Source organism: Haemorhous mexicanus, chromosome 2 (assembly GCF_027477595.1).
Source record: "Haemorhous mexicanus isolate bHaeMex1 chromosome 2, bHaeMex1.pri, whole genome shotgun sequence".
Classification (NCBI taxonomy): Eukaryota; Metazoa; Chordata; class Aves; order Passeriformes; family Fringillidae; genus Haemorhous; species Haemorhous mexicanus.
Window position 1 is genome coordinate 95,464,394 of NC_082342.1, and position 21,460 is coordinate 95,485,853.

Consider the following 21,460-nt stretch of genomic DNA (forward strand, 5'->3'; position numbering starts at 1 on the left):
AAGATTTTGTGCAGCTGTCATGACATGGCCCTCACAAGAACCCAATTTTAAAGTGTCACTTAAGAGGAGGATAGGAGGGCTTCTGCAAGCACTTGGATTGCAATCCTCAAATCCAAAAGTGCTCTGTTGCATCACAGGCACGTGTATAGAGGAAAAGACTGGGTTAAGGGTTGGACCACAACTGAAGAATCTTTTTGCCAAGACTACAGCGCATTTCAGTAGTTTCTGGGTTAAGCAGGGCCCTAAATGGCATTAATAATCAAAAGTTAGACAAAAAGGGACTTGTCAAATGAAATATTTATCTGAAGAATAGGGCTTCTTCAGCAGCTTCTCTTAGGAGAAGCTCTGTGTATAGTCCACACATGCAAGTGGGTGTATGTCATATTTTTAAACTTCCTGTGGTTAATAAACACCACAGATGCGTACTCCAAAATGACAGGGTCTCTACCCTTACTGCAGGGACTGACCACCAGCTCACACAGGACCCGGGCACATCCTGCTGCAGACTTCTGGTCACGGGTACCGCGACAGACTGGACGGCACCCGGGCAGGCAGCAGGCTGGAGCACAGGACACGCGGCAGGAAGAGGAGGCGCGACTCCCGTTCTTATTTTCACGCTTTCGGCCCCCTGAGGGTTGGGTACGATACGTTAACAATTAAATTACAATGATTTGGGGACGCCCTGGGGCACCGGGGGGTGACGGGCTGCTGCCCCGCGCCGCCTCCAGCCGCGCCCGCCAGGGGGCGCCGCGCCGCCAGGGATGGCGCGGCCCGCGGGCCGAGCGCGGCTCCCCGCGGGGCTGCCGTGCCCGCCGGCCCTGCCCGCCCGGCCACCACCGGGACCGCTCTCCGCGGGGCGCCGGGCCCGCGGGGGCTTCCCGCCTCCCCCGCCTGGGGGCCTTTGGCTTCCCCGAAGGGTCTCATCCGCCTGTCCCCGCTTGTCCGGGAGTCTCTGCCGGGAGGAGAAGGAGGAGGGAGTAGCGGCGGCGGCGGCAAGCGGGCGGCGAGCCCTGCTGGGTCGGGTTACAGGGAGCCACGGAGCGGCGGCGAGGCGGGCGGGGACCGCCTGCGGGGCGGCCGCCGTGCTGCGGGCGCACCCCCCGGGGCTCCCCGCCGCTCCCCGCCCCGCGCGGAGGCGCGGCGGGCGCCTCGCCGGGCCCCGCCGTAGCTGCCGAGCCGCGCCGGGCGGCGGGAGGAGGCGCGGGCAGACAGGTGCCCTCCTCCCGAACCGCTGCGCTCCCCGCCGCTGGCATCGCCGCCGCGCCGCACGGCGCTGGGCAGCGTCGCCCAGTCAGCCCCCGAGGTCGCCGCCGTCCGCCGCCGGGGGCAGCCCCGCCGCCCCGATGGCCCCCGCCGCCCCGCCGCCGCCCCTCCCTCGCCGCCGCCGGCCGCGGCGGCCCTAGGGGCGTCGGGGCCCTGCGCTGCCCCGCGGAGGGGAGGCGGAGGCGGCGGCGGCGGGGCGGGGGCGGAGGCGGAGGCGAGGGGGCGGCGGAGCGGCGGCGGAACGCCGGCGGAGCGGGAGCCGGCGGCGGCGATGGACGAGTCGTCGCTGCTGGATCTTCTGGAGTGCTCCGTGTGCCTGGAGCGTCTGGACACCACGGCCAAGGTGCTGCCGTGCCAGCACACCTTCTGCCGCCGTTGTCTGGAGAGCATCGTCAGCTCCCGCCACGAGCTGCGCTGCCCCGAGTGCCGCATCCTGGTGGGCTGCGGCGTGGACGAGCTGCCCGCCAACATCCTCCTCGTCCGCCTCCTGGACGGCATCCGGCAGCGGCCCCGCGCCACCGGGGGCGCCAGCGGCAGCCCCAGCTCCGCGGCCCCCACGTACCCCCAGCCCGCCGCCGCCCCCAGCGCCGTCGCCGCCGCCGCTGCCTCGGCCGCTGCCAGCCTGCGGGAACTGGCGGCCGCCAGCCGCAGCGCCCTGCTGGGAAAGGTGGGTGCCGGGCCGGGGGCGGGCGGGCCGGGAGCGCGGCCGGGCGAGCGCGCGTCCCCGCGGAGCGCCGGGCGGCCCCGGTTCGGCGGCGGGACGTCCCGCGGGCGGAGGGGGTGTGTGCCCGCGGGCACCGGCGTGCGCCCGCCCCGCACTTGTGGCCCGCTGTTGTGGTCGCTCCCCCGATCTAGCGATGGGACGCTCGGACCGGGATGTCCTCAAAGTACTCTGGGCGGCCGCGGGCGGCGGGAGCGGCCGGGACCGCCCCGGGACACCCCCCTTTGGGTGGGTTTATACCGGCTGTGGGGCCGCTGCTGCACCGGCAGGCCCCGGGGCTGCCCCCGGTGTAGGAGAGCCGGACGTGGAGTTATGAACCGCAGAGTGCCTCGAAAGCGCTTTTACCCGGCGTGTCGGGCTGCGCCAGGTGCCTGTCAGGTGCGGGCAGGAGCCGGCTCCCACCCTCACGCTGCTTGCGGGGCCAAGTCTCTGGGAACGCCCGGCCGGTCCGAGCCCGGCGTGTTCCTCCAAGCCCGGAATTCTCCCCTCCGCTCTCCGGGCGCTGCCGGTGCTGTTTCAACCCCACAGAGCCCTCCTGACAGACGGAACGGAGCGGGGTTTGAAGCTGAAGCTTCCCATCTCAAGGGAGCGTAATTTCATTTTTATGTATAAGGTGGTGATTTATCGAAGGCGAGTACTGCAGCGTGTGCATTTATTTATTGAACTCTTCAATCGAGTGCCCCATCTTGCGCCCTTTAAAGTCCATGACAAGGGTTTCATTGGCTCGGAGGGAACAAGATCAGTTCCTTTCACTGTTCTGTATTGCTCTTTCATGCGATATGATAAAATTTACTATTGGACTTCTTCAGGAGACTTAGGAATGGAGACAGTCTTAAAACTGTGAACTTAATCACACTTTTAATGTCATATATATACTGGATATGTTTAGGTGTCTTTGATCTTTTATGAAATTCACTTGAGCTGTAGTTTAGTGTACAGGCTTTTGATTTTAAAAGGTCAGCGTAGAGATTCCTTGTGGAGTTGTATTGCTATAGTAAACGTTTCAATTAATTATTTTTCTACTTTTTTTCTTTTTTATTTTTTTCCCCTGAAAAAAAGGAATAGACCTGTACTGCTGTCTTGAAGTTTTCCCTACAGGAAATGATGGCAAATGCCAAACATTGTTCCATAAAATTCTGTCCTGAAGTTGGAATTGAAATATGCTAGGCAGTATTTCTGGAAGGGTAGATCCTTTATTATTGAGCCGTAGTCTTCAATGAGCTTCAGGTACTTAATAATGACTTGTCCAATTTAAAGAAGAAAGGCAATGGAATCCTGCCTTCTGCTTTTTTTTCCTTGTTTTTCAACTAAGCTTAGTGCTGTAGCTTTGTCACAGCAGACAACTCCTGTCTTCTTAGTTTCAGCATTATAGAAAGGGAAGTTTGCATTCATTAGGTAAAGTACAATATCCCATGGTCTGGTTTGGAGTCCAGGCAGGTGTCTCTGATTGCACCTGCAGTGTTTGTGTTGGGGGGGCAGGGTCTTGCGCTCTCACTAAGCTTTTGTGACCATCCAACAAGACAATCTCTGGTTATCAAATCTTTAAGTCCTAGTCCAGCTTGCAGATTACAGTGGTGTGCACTTGTAATAAAATGCTCAATGGGGAAAGCTGTTTTCAAATTTTTAGGGAAATTGAGTTTTTGTTATTTTACCATAAATTGTCAGGCTTTTAAAAAGTTGCTTCCCTAGCCATTATTGCAGATATCATGTAGTAAATAAAAACACATTGCATTTTATAATTTTCTGTCTTTGATTGCATAGCACTTTGGTGAGCATTGGAGTTCTGTTGTCCATATCTGTGAGGGTTGTTACCCACCTGAATTTGACAGAAAGCAAAATTGCACTACTTGAGAATCACATTTTGTCTATTATGGTTAACAACTGTGTTGTTCTTTTCCCCTTGCTGGGGTTAATGGGTAATTCTGGGGCAGTGGGTCTGCTGGGACAGAGTGGGTCTGTGGAAGTGTTTGCTTGGCCTTTTGACTGATGGCACAATTTTATCCTGGAAATCAATGCAGTGTGCTTGATCCTTACAAGGTTCATTACAGTGAAAGAAAGTCTGAACTAATCTGCTTTTAAAAAAAGCAGCAGGGGAGAATAATCCTCCTTGGAGCTGCTGATACAGCTGATTGCTGAGCAGTCCTGGAGACAAGAGGGCAGAACCTCTCTCTGTACTAAACAATAGATGGTACAATCCAGGCTAGAATCAAGCTTTTTGAGGCTGATACGGAAAAGAAGAATTACATCCCTTTCTCTCTTGCGTTGGTCTTTGACAGCTCAGCTGCCTGGAAGAAAGCAGCAGTGATTCTTTGTGATACTATATATATATTTCAGAAATTGCTGTAGATTTGCTGCCTGGGACTTAAATGCAAATTGCACTATTTTGGTAATTATTACCTTTCATTTTAGATAATGCAGTATATGAAATAGGACGTACCATTATGGGCTTTTTGGTTAGGAAGGAAAATGCTGATTGTGAAGTGTAATGGCAGAGAGCCAAGGTCACTTCTATCAGACTTCAATCTTGCCCAGATCCTTGGACCGGTGTGTTAGAATCACTCCAGGGATCTGTTTCTGTGAGAGTTTTAATTAACCTTAAGAAGACAGAGCAGGGTCAGCCTCTGTGCTGCTATCATCATGCCTGTATTTTGCTTCTACACCTTATACTTCGGAGAAATCTTCGCGTAGATGCAATTTTCTGAAATCAACACATGTCGTTTATCTCATGGGCAAAACTCTGTGGGGCTTGTATTTCTTTATCGGGTCTCTGGCCTTTCTTTTCCCATAGTTTGCCACAGACTTGGTCTGTACAGACTGCTGAAAGTCAGTGTAAGAGGGGCTGAGCTGGGGGTGAACTGGCACTGGTGCTGTTTCTAAAGTTGTCCAAGACCATTCTTCAGAAACACTCCTGAAATACTGTGGGTGTTTGGAGATACGTGGTGCACGTCTTCAGTATGAGATGTGGGAGTGCTGTGTACCTACTAATATATCATTGAACAATATGTGGGATCCTGTCAGTATACAGTGGTGTGACCCAGTGCCTTTGTTTCAGCCTGTAAAAAAACCCAGTATTGTTGTAAATGATATTGCATATTTTGAGATGTTCACATTAAAGCTGTTTAAATGCAGAGTATGGTATTTGACATTATAAAAGGGTCCTACTGCTGAAAGAGCACACTGCAAGAATGAAGGGAAGGAAATCCAAGAACTGTGTGCCCCCCCCCGCCCTGGGAATAGACAGGAGGCTAAGAGTGGTTTATAATGGTAGGCACATTACTCACAAGGTTATAATTTATTGGCTCCTCTGTTTCCATTACCACTGTCGAATTGCTTGGGGAATTCAGGTTCTGTCAAAGTAAATGGCTCCCTTAGATTGTCAAGGCATTATGGTAAATCTGCCTTCTTTACTGAGTGTGGAGTTTGGTTTGTTTTTTTTTTTTTCACACAATTATTGCTGTTTATCACTTAATTTTTTTTTTTTTGGGGGGGGGGAGTTCTTAAGATCTAATAGCTAGCTAAGTGCATGAAGTCTTTAGTAATTTCCTCCCAAACCAGGCGTCTTTCACTCCAGGTGCAAGGCTTATTGCTTGTTTGCTCATAATACAAACTGAGAACAACATTTGCATGAAAAAGAAACAAGCTAGTAAAACAAAACATGTCCTTTTTCCCAGAAGAGAGAACATGGCCGAAGTGATGGATAGGGATGTGGTGTGTTACCAGATGGGTTGTAGGTACTGGTGAAGAGTAAGATGTGCACATAAGGAAAATGATGTGTCAGCGTGCCTGAGCAAAGTGACGGATGGGCTGCACTCCCGTATTGCCCGGGATGCATTTCATGTGTATCAGCTTTGCAGAGCTATTGCACTGTTTCAGGAGGGAGGCTGCCATTTGCTAGCCCTTGGCTTCATGCAAGTTTTGTGAGCAGAGGGAACAGTGCTAATTTGCTAAATAAGCTTTTCAGCTATGCTGTAGAAATTCTCCAAAGGAGACATTCTGTCACTTTTTTTTAAGAGGTCTGCCTCATCCTAGACTGGGTACTGTGGATTAAAGGAGTTGACCTTACAGTGTTTCTCTGCTCCCCTGTTTTTCCCTTTTGGTTACATTGTCTATCAGGTGAAGATCCCACCCTGGGTTGCACAAGAGGAGGCAGATGAAATCTGGCATTTATATGCATTTATATATATTACAGCAGGAGAGGATTGTGTAGGGGACACACTTTGTCATGGGCAGAGGGTAGTCTTCGGCTTGCCTTTTAAATGGTCACGCTTGCACAGACTGGAGTGCCGTTCAGCAGTGTGTCATGTACATAAACCCAGGGACTTACCTTACTTTTGTTCATTCTCTTTGATTTATTTGCTTCTGATGCTGTAGTTTCACTGATCAGCACTTGAACTTTGTCATAAAGCCATCCAAAAAGGAGTGATGTTCCGTGTGTCAAAGGCTCTGATCTTGAGGATTTCCTTTTTGTCTGGCAGATGGCTAAAAATGTGTTTTGACACAGGAGATTAACTACCATACTGAAGGGTATTGTGGAGAATATAGCCAGAAGTATTTAAAACCCCAGCAGCTGAAGCTGTCTCCACAGAAATGAGTGAGCAAAGGAGAGGGAATTGCTGAGGGGCTGTGTCAGAAAAATTCATCATTCACTGAGCACTTAGACTTTCCAGAAAATGTGCCATTTGCAGGTGTCATCTTTATGTCCATTACGTTTTCCAGAAACGGAGTATTTTTACTCATGATTTTTTCTGTGTGATGATGTTATTTTACTTGCAAGCTAGAAAAATGTGTGATGGACCTGATGTGACCAAAGGGTGCCAGTGCTGACAGTGGACTTTTTCTTCTGAATTGGGGTGGCCAGCAGTGGCTCAGTCATACCTAAAAAAGTCATGGGACAGTGGAGGGGGCTTTGTGTCATTAGCCCCAAACCCTCCCTATTAGTTCATGTCAGTGTGACGTGCCTCTGTAGGAGTCCTCTTGATGTCAAATGTGAATGCTAAGTTTAATCCCTGCACGTCATCCTTCTGAATGATTCATGATGAATGCTGGTAACGTTTAGCATATGACAGGGTTCCATGTTCTGTAGCTGGTTACTCAAAGACAGATGGATAGGCTTGCTCAACTCATCCCTAAAGTGCACATTTCAACACTGGCAATTTTTGTTCAGCTACCCTAAAGCTGTGCTGTCATTTCAAGGCATGTGCAGAACATGGTCATTGATGTCTAGCAAGCTGCATGACCTTTCTGGGCTTCACATTTCCCAGCTGGAAACCTGCCCCAGTAGCACTAGCCCACCTTCATGTGCTTCTCAGTCTTCCAAAGGAAGCTGCCCTACGAACACAGAATTATTGCAAGAGAAGCAGGGTTTTGGGTAAATTGAAGAGTGCTGGCTGTATACACTGAAGCTACAATGGTTGTTTTCTGCTGTTGTGTGGGGTTTGGCAGAGATGCTGTGCTTGGTTTGCAGGGAGCGTCGGCGCAGGGATGCAGCAATGTATGCTGCACATGGACTGTAATAGTACAGTGTATTCCTTGTTTCTAATCTTATCAGTTCATGTTCAGGCAGACTCCTGGCTCTGGCTGGGTGCCCAACAGGTCAGACAGGCTGCAGGCACTGGCTGGTAATGCTGGGTGCCTGTACTTGCAGGTCAGGGGGAGGCTACGCATGCTCTTTCTAGGTGAAGCTGTGTCCATACGATCAATAAGCTGCCACATAAAGTGCTACAACAATTTTTTATTTATGCCATTGAGGATTTCTTTCTCTGAGAAGGTATTTTCTTATACTAGAGAGTTATTTTTTTCTGCTAATAATTTTGATTTAGTAATCCCATTACAATTTCATTTTGAAAAGACTGGGTAGTTCTTGAGTTTTGCACTGTTGTCTTTATACTGTCCCCTCTAATTTCACTAGTCTGTTCAATATTTCATGTTGTTTCTCTTAAGAAATGGTGCTTAAATTCCAGGTAAAAACCATAGTCTACTCTTGCACTTCAGTGACCCACCTGAAATATCTTCAGCTGTGAGATGGCACTTGTTTTCAAAGCTGTAGATCATTCTTTCTTAGAAGCCTTTCCTTAAGCTTCAGGAGGCATTATACCTAATATTTCACTCTGATTAATGTCTTTAAGCTTTGCAACATTGTAATTGATGACCTATAGAGCACTGGATTCATTCAGTGTTCAGGGACTTTGTGACTTCTACAGACCAAAACTGCTGGGAGTGAACACAGATTCAGCTTTCTTGCATTCAGTCATCACATATCAAGCTAAATTTTTGCAAACATGTTCAATGCACTCCTGTTAAAAGCTGATATTTTGCAGCAGGTTTTCCCAATCTGCCATGAACTGTCATGGGAAGTACTCAAGATTAGTTCTAACAGGACATGAGCACCTGGACGAAGATAAAATACAGGATTTGAGAAAGTTGCATGACCTTGGCATTGCCCAGCTCCCACAGCAGCTGTGCTTCTGCAGCTGGGGAGGGAGTGATGGGGAAATACAGTGCCAGCTGAAAGCTACCTGTTTATCTCTAGTCTTGCACCAAAAGAAACTGCTCCTAATGACAGAAGCCTCTTGCTTGGAGAGCCTGGTACTTTGGCTGCAAAGTTACTGGTCTGACCATTATGCGCCAAAAAAAAAAAAAAAAAAAAAAAAAAAAAGAAATAATTAAACAATGAGAAAAATTTCATTCTAGTGCCTGATGCAGATGGGCCTGTGAACAAGTTCTCCCCATATGCCAGCCCCGTGTCCTCTTTCTTTTGCTAGTTTGGATTCCTCTGACAGCTTGAGCCATGCCTTTTCCTGACTGTATGGGGTGGTGGGGGGGTTGCTGATGTGCTAGTTTTACTCACTTGGCTCCATTACCGTCTTCCTCAGCAGTAATGTTAAACTTGTTACCTCCTCTTTGTGGGAAGTTTTGCTTATGTTGCTAGAGGATTGCTGAGAAACCTTTAAAATTGTTTGAGTAGCTTTGAAAAGAAAAACCCAGAGCGTGTGCCTAATAATTTAATCTAATTGTCTTTGTATGTAATTTGAATGGTTTTATTCCGTTAGACAGAACAAACATTAATTTAATGATGCATGTACATGAGATGGCTCTTAGGGGAAGAACAGAAGGAAAGAGTATTACTTTTGGTATTAAAAAGACATTTTGTTTTCAAAAGCAGAGAGAAAAATGTAAAACATCTGGAATCAAGAGCACTTTCTGACCAGTCTTTTGAGCATAAGTTCCATTGGTTCCACAGAGCTTGCTGCTCACTGATTGCTATCAGCTGGGGTGACCTGTGAACTCAGGTGATGGGCAGCTGAATATCTGCCCAAAGGAGCTGATGGAGCTCTTCAGGTGAGAGTGGAAGGACTCATCACCTGGCCCTGGGCTCAGTCTTTCACATCTGCAGGCCAGCTATTGAGGGGTTAAATAGTGAAAAGCTTGCTTGGCTTTGTCTTACAGCTGGTTTCTGGCACTTTCAAAGCATGGGTTGGCCCCTGCTGGAGTTTGGCTTCTTGTCCTGTCGGAGTGGTTGGGATTTTTGGTGTGACTGGTCTGTTTGCATGTGGTTGACCGAGGGCAGGGGTTTCTGAGGGACACAGATCCTTGTGAACAATTTAAAGCTGTTTCTGCAGCAGGTCTCCATCTTGGCCCATTTTGGAAACAGGAGGGCTTAGCTGTCTGGTTCACAGCGCTGGGTGCCAGGAGGAGAAGGAAGGCTGTGGGATTCGCTAATTAAAAAAAGGGAGAGATGGAGCTGTTTTTGTTCACCATGGTGTTTGCATAATATAATTTGAGTCAGGAATGCTGAGGAATTTCTGTCCACTTGCAGTGGCTGTGGGACAAAGGTGCAAAACCCTTTCCTGCTTTGCAACATTCAGCCTCTTTTTTAAGATACCTAAAGGATTTGTGGTAGGGAGGAATTTGTCCCTCATGTTGGCTGTCAACAGGAATATGATTTATCAGACAAGTGAAACTAATGCTGTATATGGTTAAGGAGTGCCTTTCTGTGCACAGAAATGGTATTTATGAGATTACTTCTTAGTCAATGCTTAGAGTGTCTTTCCACTGCTACAGCAACAAGCACAAGAGTCTGATTATTCAGGCAAGTTAACATTAATTTTTTTCCAAGTTTTTTTAAAATCTGATGCAAACCAATTTGAATTTGCCATTGCTAATTTTAGAGTGGCCTGCTTGTATAAGATAACAAATCCCAGTTTTACTTTAAAGAGAAAGTATTTTAACAGAAGGCTGGCAAGATTGTTATCAAAATGCTAATGATCATTTCTCCTACAGTCTCAGTTATTTTCAGAGGGAGGACTAGAATAGATACATAATCTGAATAATATTGATTTTAATATGTATTACTGTCTCATTAAGCTGTAACAGTCTTTCCCCTTCTGGACAAAGGTTCATTAATTGCTGTAGTTGATGTATCATTGAAGTGGGTTTAGGTGCAAGAAGAGCCCAGGAAAAGAGAGATCTAAAATGCTGAGTGTACAGTAGTGGATGGACCTTTGGGTTAAGATATTACGGCCCCAACCAAACAAAGGGGACACTGCTGTGTTTGATGTGCTGCCTCCTGATTGCCTTCCCTACAGCAGCCAAGAAGTCAGCCAAACATAGGCACTGTTGTATTTACTTTCCTAAATGATCATTTCAGTAAATATTACTGAACATGTTTATTTGTGGATTACTTTCAGGCCAATTTCAATAAAAAACTCCTCTGTGACTTACTATAAAAAGACATGATTTTATAAATTTACTTTTTAATTTCTAAATTAATTTTGAAACAGCTTTAACAGCTTTTAGTAGGCTGCCTCTTTACTGGCTGCCTTCATATGTATTTTGAAATGCTTTTATTTCAGCTTGTACCAGGTTTACAGTATTGTCATCCTTATAAGCAAATCAATATGTTTTCATTTCCAATAACTGCAATAATTTATGAATTTGTAATTATTTTAATGCAGTGAAGCCAAAGGAAGTAGAAGGAAGTTTTAATTTTGATTGTGTTTTGATTGACTTCAATTTACATTTAGCTGTCTGTAAACATGGTACACTCAAATATAAGTATGTATACTATATATATCTATCTGTATGTCTATTTTCCTGAATGTATGTTTTCTTGTCAGGCAGGCCTGTTCCATGCATTCTCGTGTCCATATCTAGTAAACTGTGCATTATTGTCAGACATGGGTGTGTGTTGTGTCACAGCAAAGTGCCTGGTCCAGCCGCATCTCTGGATGTTTGCCCATGGGGGACACGTGTCCTCAAGGGATCATAGGAGTGCACCCACACACACAGCCTTCCCTTGCACCCCAGAAACACAGGCCTGTGCTTGTTGTGTGAGGGAGAAGGGATGTCCAGCAAGGGGTTGGCTGGAGAGGAGGAGGGGGAGTGGGTCCCGGTGTGCTGCGAGGTGTCTGTTCCTTGAGGATGCTGGGACAAGTCGTGACGGGCTCTTCTGATGCTCATTGCTGAGCCTCCCTGTGAGTTCATGCTAAAATGTCACGAGATGAGGCACAGAAATAGCACAGGCTTTCCTGACAGAAGTGGGATCTGAAGCATGTTGAGTGGGCACGATGCATCAATGCCGGGGCTGCTGCTGCTCGGCCAGCTCTGTGTGGGGAGGGTGCAGCACTGTGGAAGAGGCAGGCAAGGACATCTTTGTGTTCAGTCCAGAGCATCTTGCATTTCAGCCAAGAGTTTTTTGTGTGGAGAGCCTCATTCTCTTGCATGTGCTCTTTCTAAAACAAATCATAAACCCCCCCGAGAGAATAGAGTCATACACACACACGTCATAAAATACAGTAAAAATAGTAGTTGACAACCATGAGATGAAATTTTTTGCTTATTCTCTTCTGCTCTGTAGGTAATTATGGTGTTAGATCTTAGTGGGAAACATCTGACTATTTATATTTCACAGTCATGCAGCAATGTAAAATCTGAACCAATTACACCTTTTTAAAAAATAGTAAATTTTTATAAAGGGAAAGCATGTTACCTTTGATCTATATTGCAGAAGAGAAAATTCATTTTTTCCTAGAGTTTTATCTGTTCTTTTGATAAACACAGGACTTCCTTTTATGTGCAGTTAGTCTCACTTCTGTCTGAGTGTAAACTTCCATGATGGTCGCTACTGTTAAAAATAATTCAGCACATTTTAAAGAAGGGGCTGTGGAGGTTTCATCATCTGCAATAATATTGTTCAGCCAGGGAGAGGTCATTTTCTGCTTCCTAATAAACAAGAACTCAATGGCCAGGGTTGAATGGCCATCTCCCCTTCATCCCTGGCTTCTAAAACCAGGAAGCAAGTAGCTAAAGGGAAGGTTGGTGTCTTCCTCCCTTTGTCTTGTCAGCAGCACACTACAAGAAGTACAGAGGTATTCAGAGCCACAAGGTATTCAAAAGCCAGTTTCTTTCTTTCTTTCAAGATCCAGTTTGCTTTCCAGTTTCTCCACTTGAGATGTTCATTTCATATGAATTTTATACTGTTAAAATCACTGTTGCTAAGAATTGGTTTTACCTGTTGTATTAAAAAAAACCCAAACCAGCAAGATATAGCATTTAATTTGCTGCCTTGTGCAGTGTGTAGAGCAGAGAGACAAGCCCTGTCTACCCCCATAAATGAGAACAGGAAATAGGTTTGGTGCCTCAAGCACTGTGATTATCTGGGGGACTGGGGGGAGTTTGTTGTGCTGTTTAATGCATCTCATCTCCCAGCTGTTTCGCCCACCTTTAAAAAGATACAAAAAATAGGAATACCAGAAGCAAAGTGCTTTGTTTGTAGTGGTAACAGGAGATCCAGCAAAGGATCTGTGTCATTGTGTCCTTCCTGCAGTGCTTCATCACATTTGAAGACATCCAGCAGTCAGGAGTGTGCAGGAAGAGTCTGTCCAGGAGCTGGGCTCTGGTTCTCCTGTCCTCTTTCTCCACATGAATCCTTGCTTTTCAGTGGGCTAGGGCACCTGCCTGTGCCTTCATTCCTTGTTGAATTTTTAACCTACCAAATCAGCACATCCTCTCTAGCCTATACTGCAGAGCCCAGCTTTCAGGATGAGCATGGTCACCTTTTTTTCTGTGTTATGAGCTCAGAGAAGGACCCAGAAGATGAGCTCCTTCGATGTGGGTGATTAAGTGCTTCATGAGTCACAGGTGGTGCTACTGGTCAGGCACCCTGGGAGAGGTGGGTGCCTGGTGGTAGCTTGTGGATGCCATGGGACAGAGAGAGAGAAATGGCAAGTGTTTCTCACAGCGGCTTGTGAGAAGTTTTAGGGAAGCTGGAAAGATGTGATAACTTGTTGGCTATAAACAATTTGCAGGTGGTGTTTTTCTACTTATTTTTCTGTTCCTCTCAAGGACAGTGCGTGGGAAAGATGTTTCTGTTAGTTAGCCAATAGAATAGAACCTATCGTACCACTCCATAAAAACCGCGTGGTTCTTTTGGATAAAGCCTTCTTTGCCTTTGCTACGATCCTGCCTCTCCTGCCCCGACCCTGGCTCAAGTGGCAGTAGCTAATGTTAGAATGACTGTACCAAGTAGAGAAGAAAATGGGTAGAAAATGAAAGAGGAGCATTTTGGAAGTTTGGTTTCTTGTGGGAGTAGAGCTTGTGTGATAGCCTAACCTTAAAAATATGAGGGGAGTATTTAGGGAGAGTTTGCCCTGATAGCATTGTAGATTGGTATTCAATAATAAGATTTGGAGACCACATTGAACTTTCTAAGTCTTTGTACCCCATTCTCTGAGCTCAGAAACCTGTGCTGAGCTAGGGACATGATCAGCTGTTGCTGATGAGCATCTTCCTCATTGCTACAGCAAGAAAGGAGTTGGTGGGCTTGTGCTTTGTCATCGAATTAACACTCCCAAGACTCAGCCTGCTTTGACCACCACTCTTCACATAGGCCACCACCTCCTTAGAATACAGAGGCAGGGGCAGCTGTCTCCGGCCAGTGAACATGGGAAGAGAATTCAGGGTGCACAGAGGTGACAATAAAAGGGGGACAGTACCGAGGAGAAGAGGGGATGTTCCCAATGGCTGATGTTCTTCAATTCTTTGTAGTTCTTTGTTCTTCATCAAATGACAATTAAAAATTCCAGAAGGTATTCCATTTGTTCCAGCCTTGTTCATGTGTTTTGGCTTTTTGTTAGTTTGGTTTTATACAAAATAGAAGTTTAAATTCTTCCTTTCTCAAGTGAAAAGATGAAAGGAAATTACCTTAAGTTGCACTAGGAGAGGTTCAGATTAGAGATTAGAAAAAAAAATTCACTGAAAGAGTGGTTAGGCATTGGAGTGAATGGAGTCACCGTCTCTGGAAGTGTTCAAGAGGCATCTGAATGTGTCACTTGGGGATATGGTTTAGGGGTGATTATGGTAGTGCTGGGTGGATAATCTTGAAGGTCTCCTCTAACCTTGATGATTTGTGATTCCCTCAAGAACACCCTTCATGTAGTGAGTTGTTTCTGCACTGGAATGCTGCCCTGCCACAGAGGGTTTTCTTATTTAAGTTGATAGTTTCTTATTTAAGTTAATCGTTTGAGAAGTAATTAATCTGGTTATGAAAATTGTGGTGAAAGAGGGGTCGTTGTTTTAGGATCTTGTATTTACTTTATACTCTCTGTAGTTATCATTTGGGAGACTTTTTTTTACATAGGGGCTGGGGTGAAAAGAGTCTGAGCTCACAGTTGAACTTAGAGATAGCAGGAAATAGGATAGATTTGAGGTTCCTCAGCTGGTCTGATGCTTTTGATGAATATGTGCTTCTTTGATTGAGTCATCTCATGAGTTTTGGGTAGTGATGCTGATTCCCCAAATCAGTCAGTGCTGGTGAAATAAATAGAAGCTAAATACTGAGCACAGACTGTGGTCAGCCTGCAGTTGTCTCATTAGAGTGTAAACTCAGAGCAATTGGCGAGCAGATAAAGACCAGAATGAATCTCAGGTAAAACAGTAAAGGTTACTTCAGGGGTTTTTTGGTGGGTTTTTTCCCTCCCCTGAAGAGTTTAAAAGAGCATTAAATGATGCCTCTATAACAATGTTTCATTTTTTGATGTTATGTAGTTGCAGACCCAAGAAAGTCATAGTATGAGGAAGTCTGATCCTTGTAATGTTCAGTATCCTAGCTGTTTAGTAGCTTTGTCTGAATGAGCTTAAATATACACTCTTCTGTTTTTTGTGGCTTTTTTCAGTAATTAATGAAGGATTGTGAGTAATCTGCTACTTGACAGATCTTTTCTTTAGGACTCTGACTGTTTGGTGGGAGGTGTGAGAAATCACTACTGTAGTATGTAGCAATATTGTAGCACCTCAGTAGAACCATTTTGGAGAGTGTTGCTGGAAGGCAGTAGTGTCCTTCCCAGGAATAAAAGCTTGAGAAACATCATTCATATAGCTTTGCTTCATTGACTTGGTGAAAATATTATTCAAGATAGTGGTTTGCACAGATGGAGTTGCTGTATTACTTCACCATAGGTCTGTCAGGTGTTACTATTTTCTGCTGTGCATGCCATGAATAGATTTGCTTTTTCCCTCTTATTTAAAGTATTTTCTTTCTTTGCACATGCAAGAAGCAAAAGGAAACAATTTTGCCAGGAATAAAAGACTCATATGGAGGCTGTGTCCTCGTCACCATGGGTTCAGGCCATGGAGGGGTTTGCTTTCACTGGGGGATGTTTTCACTCAGGCTTGATGGAAGGTGACAGCTCAGGAAACCCCCATGGCCCACTCTGTGCCCCTGTCACATCCCGTGCTGCTAGTGCCCCTTGCTGCTTACAGCTGCATGGGCAGCAACATCTCAATGTCCCCATTGCCATCTCCCCTTGACATTGTCACTGCCCCATTGCCATCACCCCTTTGTCCCAGGATCCTTTCTGTGTGGGGCAGCAGACAGCCTCTGTAGCAGAGCTGTTTCTGAGCTTTGACACTCCCTATTCATTTTGCATGTGAGGAGCGTTGGAGCAGAGATGGACCAAATGAATGGCTGATGTCCAAATGGAGATGTGGATGCCATGTGGTGTTCCTTAGGTTCTTTGCTGGGACCAGTACTGTTCAGTGTCTTCATTAATAACGTAGACATGGAATTGAGTTCATCCTCAGCAAACGTGCTGATGACACGTGTCAAGTGGTGCCATTGCTGCGCTTGAGAGAAGGTATGCCATCCAGAGGAACCATGGCAGGTTTAAGGAGTGGGTCCATGAACTCCCCATGGAGTTCAGCCAGGCCAGGTGCAAGGTTCTGCCCCTCTGGCAAACACCACTGTCACTACAGACCAGGTTACAGACGGACTGGGAACCCCTCTGCCTAGAAGGACTTCAGGATACTGGTGCATGGAAGGCTAGGCATGAGCTGACATTGTGTGCTTGCAGCCTGGAAGTTCAGATGTGTCCTGGCCTGCAACCAAAGGAGCATGGCCAGCTGATTGAGGGAGGTCATTCCACCCTACTTCACTCTCAGTAGACCCCTCCTTGAGTACTCGAGCTCTGGGATGCCCCATACAAGACAGATGTGGACCTGTTAGAGGGGGTCCCGAGCACTTCTCTTAGCAAGACAGGCTGAGAGACTTGGGTTTGTTCAGTCTGGAGAAGAGAACGTTCCAAGGAGACCTTATTACAGCCCTACAGTACCTAAAAGGGGCTTACAAGAAAGACGTATAGAGATTTTTTTCACCAGGGCCTGTTGTCACAGGACAAGGGCTTTGAAGTGGAAGAGGGTAGATTTAGATTAGGAATAAGGAACTAATTCTTTGCTGTGAGGGCTGACGAGGCACTGGAACATGTTTCCCTGAGAAGTTGTGGATGCCCCATCCCTGGAAGTGTTCAAGGCCAGGCTGGATGGGGCCCGGAGCAATCTGGTCAGTAGAAGGTGTCCCTGATACTGGTAGGGAGATTGGATCTTTAAGGTCTCTTCCATCTCAAACCATTCTGTGATTTTGTGACTCTGTGACCAGAGAATGAGCACAGAAAATAGGATGTGTCAGACACAGCTGTGGCCACAGCTCTCTGGCCACAGAGAGCAACACACAACTTTCCCAGGCCTTTCTGGGAAAGGCTGTGAGAAGATCAGAGAAAAGAATGAGAAAAAATTCTTATCTTCACTTGCTGCACCTGTTATTGTGAACATGTGGAATGTGTTGTGGAGATCTGTTTACCAAAGGGTGATTTCTTAATTAGCCAGTGGTGATGGTATTTGAAGGACCAGTTAGGTCCAGGTGTATTGTAACTGTCTATAAAAGCTATGGGTTTCTTAATAATGATATAATATAATCTTAATAATGATATAATATAAAGGGATTGATCAGCCTTCTGTGAATCATGGAGCCAGTGCTAACTATTACCCAGCCAGAGGCCTATTGCAGTGACACACACAGTGAAAAGTAAATATTGTAAAATGATGTGTATGTGTTTCATGAGGTTACAGTAGTGCACATCTCTACCATGGATTCTTTAAACATCTTGATGCAGTATGAAGATGCTACAAGGAAAATTGTATTTTTGTGCTGAAAGGTTTCTTTGGGTGTAATGCTTCCAAATTGAATATAGAATTGAATAAAAATAGAGTCATTCTCTTATCTTTATTCCATCACAGCTTTGCTGGAGGAATTCCTTTGATTTGCAGAAAAATTTATAGTGGAAAAATCATTTGACATTCATAACAAATATAGTCTCATCTTTAATGGATTGTTTATATTTTGCAATGAGTGCTCTTTTTCTGAACAATAACAGTAAATTCTTGACCTTTTGTTACAGTTTCCATTTATTCAATAAATAGAGGAACCTTTCATTAGTGTTTCTTAACTCCATAGAATCCTTCATAGAAAACAGTAAAAATCAGTGCTTCCTTTGTGGATGAGAAGTTAAAGCACAACCTAAGGGACCCACCACCAGCACGGCAGGACCAGGGACTGATCACACACCTCCAGACTCGAGCACTGTGCTCTGGTGGCACTTGATGCACTCAAGCTCTTGTCATCATCCTCATGTTTGGAAGGAGCGTGACAGACATTTCACACGAGTTCCACCTCCTTCGCTGTGTGCTACAGCTCTGTTTGGCTTATAGTCAAGTTTAGTTGCTTTAGTTGCTGAAATGGTTTTCCTGTTCTATTTCCTAGTATTAAATTGCTGTAAAATTAACTGGAAAAGTACTATTATGTACCCTGTTTCTTTCTTTTGTCTTCACATTCTGGGGGTTGGGTTTTTTGTTTGCATGTGTTTCGTTTTCCTTTATTTTCTCTTTTATTGCATCTGTGAAGCTTTTGTTCTCAATTTTCATGTCATTTGACATATGAAAGAAGCCAAATAAAATATTTCACTTTTCTGTTTCAAGTTAAAAACCAGTTTTTATGCTGAACAATAACTGTATTACAAGGAAGCCTGATGTGCCCTCAGTGCCATTACAATATGTTGAATAAAAGGTAATTTAATGGAAACAGCGGAGTATTTGAAAGTTCACTGCATGAAAATTGGATTTTTGCCTTTTATTATTTACATTGCACCTTATTCATATTTAAGGCCACAGGGATTATCATCCTTCTTAATGGCTTTATTAAATAAAGACTTTGCATTTCACAGTATAGGATCGAGCACAGGCTTCAATCTGTTATCAGGATTTCAATTAAGTAGCTTTAGCTTCAGTTGACCTATAAATCCGATAAATATATCTAAATAATTAATTTGCTTTCTCTGGCTGATAGTGGCTACTTTTAAATACAGCTGCTATGTACTTAGCTGCTGAATGGTACACCAATGCTCATTGTTGTGATTCCAAAGATTACATGTGTCTGTTGAAGTGACTGGCTAGGCCAGGGCTGGTCTCTCAATTTAAAAGACCTGGTAGAGGGGCTGCAGTTGTGGCTGAGGACCATTGCAGCTGGGATGCAAGTGCACCTTGAATTTCGGGAGGAGAGGCCAGGAACAAGTAGATGTTGTGGATCAACACTTCCCTTAGCTGGACTGAATCATCCTCTGGCTGTGATTATGTATTTTGTAAACCAGGGGTTGGATGTAATCGCTTCCAGGGTGGAGGAGTGGTGATAAATACAGGAGACTGAATGAAATTCTGTTGCTCTTACATTTGAATTCTGTTGCTCTTCACCTAAGAAGAGTCATACACCAGTGTAATTTTGCAGTCAAGGTTGGGGGTTTTTTTGAGTCATATTTAAATCTTGCTAAGCACACAAAGCAAATAATGATGTTAATTTTTTGCTGCACCCTTTTGGGTATTGAAAGAGGCTGAAATTTGATTTTAAGTGAGTGTTATAAACAGACAGGCTTGAAAATGAATACCTCAAAAGTAAGAGATAGGGTCTATCACTTCCAATATTTCCTCCTGTAAATTCACTCCCTGCAGACCAAAATGCTGATACCCTGAAATAAGGAATCAGCCTCGTGTCAAGCTCTGGGGACAGAACAAGTACCAAATAATTAGTCTGGTGGGACTTATGAAGTGTGAGCTCATGAAGCCAGCTCGGGTGCCCACTGAATCTGCCCCCTGGCCAGGGGGAGAGGAGGGAGGAGCAGTCCATACCCCTGAGCCGCTTGGTGCTGCACATGGGGGGGCTCGGAGATTCACTCCAGAGCAGCAGGATGGCATCCAGATTGGCACCTGTGGAAAAGCACTGCTGCTGTGGGGTTCCTGCTCTTTCCAAAGTTATTCCAGCTGGCTCACATCCTGAGGACTGAAGATTTGAGCCCTTCAGGGACCTGCAAAGACCAGAACACCAATCGAATTAAAAATGCTTAAGTTACAATGCCTAACGCTTTAAAGATATTTTCTGCCTATCAATGCATGATTAACTGAGTGTATGTACTCAAAGAGAAATGTAATATTTATTAAACACAGTTAATTTAGACGTTTTGGCATTTGGTATGCAAAGATTATGCATTTTTCCCAGGAGTTATGTTAATTATTTCAGCATGATAAGTTTAATTTTATAACGGTTTTTTGTTGCTAAAGGGAGGGTTATATGTGCGTGTGTACAAGGAGAACTTTAATTAAAAAATCTGTTCTCCATTGTTTCAGGAGTTTAAAATGCACTTTCTCCTCTGTGAGTCAAAAAGATTGCTTAAATTTGCAGGGCTCAAAGGGTTAATGTATGAAAATGAAGACATTCAAGGTTATATTGCTGACAGTGCCATTGTGTTGGCAAAGGAAAAAGATGAAACACAGCCTCAATTTACTTCTCATGCTAAATAGTATTTTGTTCTGTATTGTTAGGAGAAATCATTCCATATCTGGAGAATATGGAAAACATGGAAATCATGATGCTGCCTCTGCTGACCTTAATATAATTTTATTTTTAACTATTTCTCTCCCAGACCTCCTGAAAGGCTTGAAACAAAAACAACTCTGTTTTTCTGAGGAAGGTCTGAGAATTTTAAATCTGATCCTCATTTTTGGTGCCTACTGCAACAGATTAAAATAGGGGAAGTTCTCCTAATGTTTGTCTGTACATCTGGACACTGGGTAACCGATGCTCTTAGACACATATTCCATGGGAAAAAGGGATATGTTCAGTAAGTTTGGAAAATATTAATCAGTTGGTACATTTAATTTAGCCACGTTATAGGAGAGTGTTGCTAGTGTTAGAGAGTTGATGAATAAACTGGGGCAGAGGGGGGGCGGGATGGGGAAAAGGGCAAGGGAAGAGTTTGTGTCAAAGCTGTCAATTTCTTGTAGGTTCCTAAAAGTTCTTCTGAAAGCTTCTATGAATTTCAATGGAAAAGGAGAAATCCTAAAAAAAAAACCAAAACAATTTCTTTCCTCTTAGCAGATGTTGTTTATAAGACAGCTCTAATAAAAACACAACTGCTGTAAATCAGTACTTGTGGAGAGCACGCTCCAGCCGTGGAGTACAACAGCCCTCCAGAGAACCCAGAAGGGACACCACGGGTAGCTCCTCTCCTGGAAACCTATGATCAAGAGGCTGTGATCATTCACTGGGAGACGTTCACTTGTGCCTGCACCGCCCTCTCCTGTTGAAATTCTCCCAGAAAAATCAGGAGGGAATAAATGCCTCTGCTGCTGCAGCTGTCACAGGTGTCCTTCGATGGTGCTCTTGACAGGGTTGTCACCTGTCCTGAAAGGATTTGTCACCCAGATGTTATTTGCTGAACCAGTAGCCCTTAAATATCATGTGCATCAGCAATACAGGTCAGAGAACCACATCACTGGAAACTGCTCATCTGCTAACCACCATCTGGCAAAGCAGCTCCTGTAACAACAAGAAAACCAAATAAAGAATATAAATGTTTTGATTCAGGAGTTGTATTTTCCTTTGAAGATTGATAGCAAGTCAGTCTATTAAGGAGGAAACTTTCGTCCCACTTCAACTAACTGCCTCAGTGAACCTTTGTTTTGTTACTTTATTTCAAAATAAACGTTGCTATTTTTACCTTAAAAATAACAAATGTTGCTGATTGAAAATGGTTTGCTAAGACAAATGTTCATCTGTAGCTAGTAGAGCACTATTGCTCCTTCTGTGCAACACACACACAT

General features: G+C 45.1%; 1 protein-coding gene across 1 annotated transcript in view; it reads left to right on the top strand.

Annotated features, from left to right (window-relative positions):
* The first annotated feature begins 1,507 nt into the window (after nucleotides 1-1,507).
* The window catches only part of SH3RF3 (SH3 domain containing ring finger 3), a 245,914-nt gene continuing 225,961 nt past the window's right edge, over nucleotides 1,508-21,460 (top strand). The window contains exon 1 of the mRNA XM_059839613.1: nucleotides 1,508-1,930. Coding sequence (XP_059695596.1) covers nucleotides 1,535-1,930 — 396 coding nt within the window. The 5' untranslated portion in view covers nucleotides 1,508-1,534. The remainder of the gene's footprint in view (nucleotides 1,931-21,460) is intronic.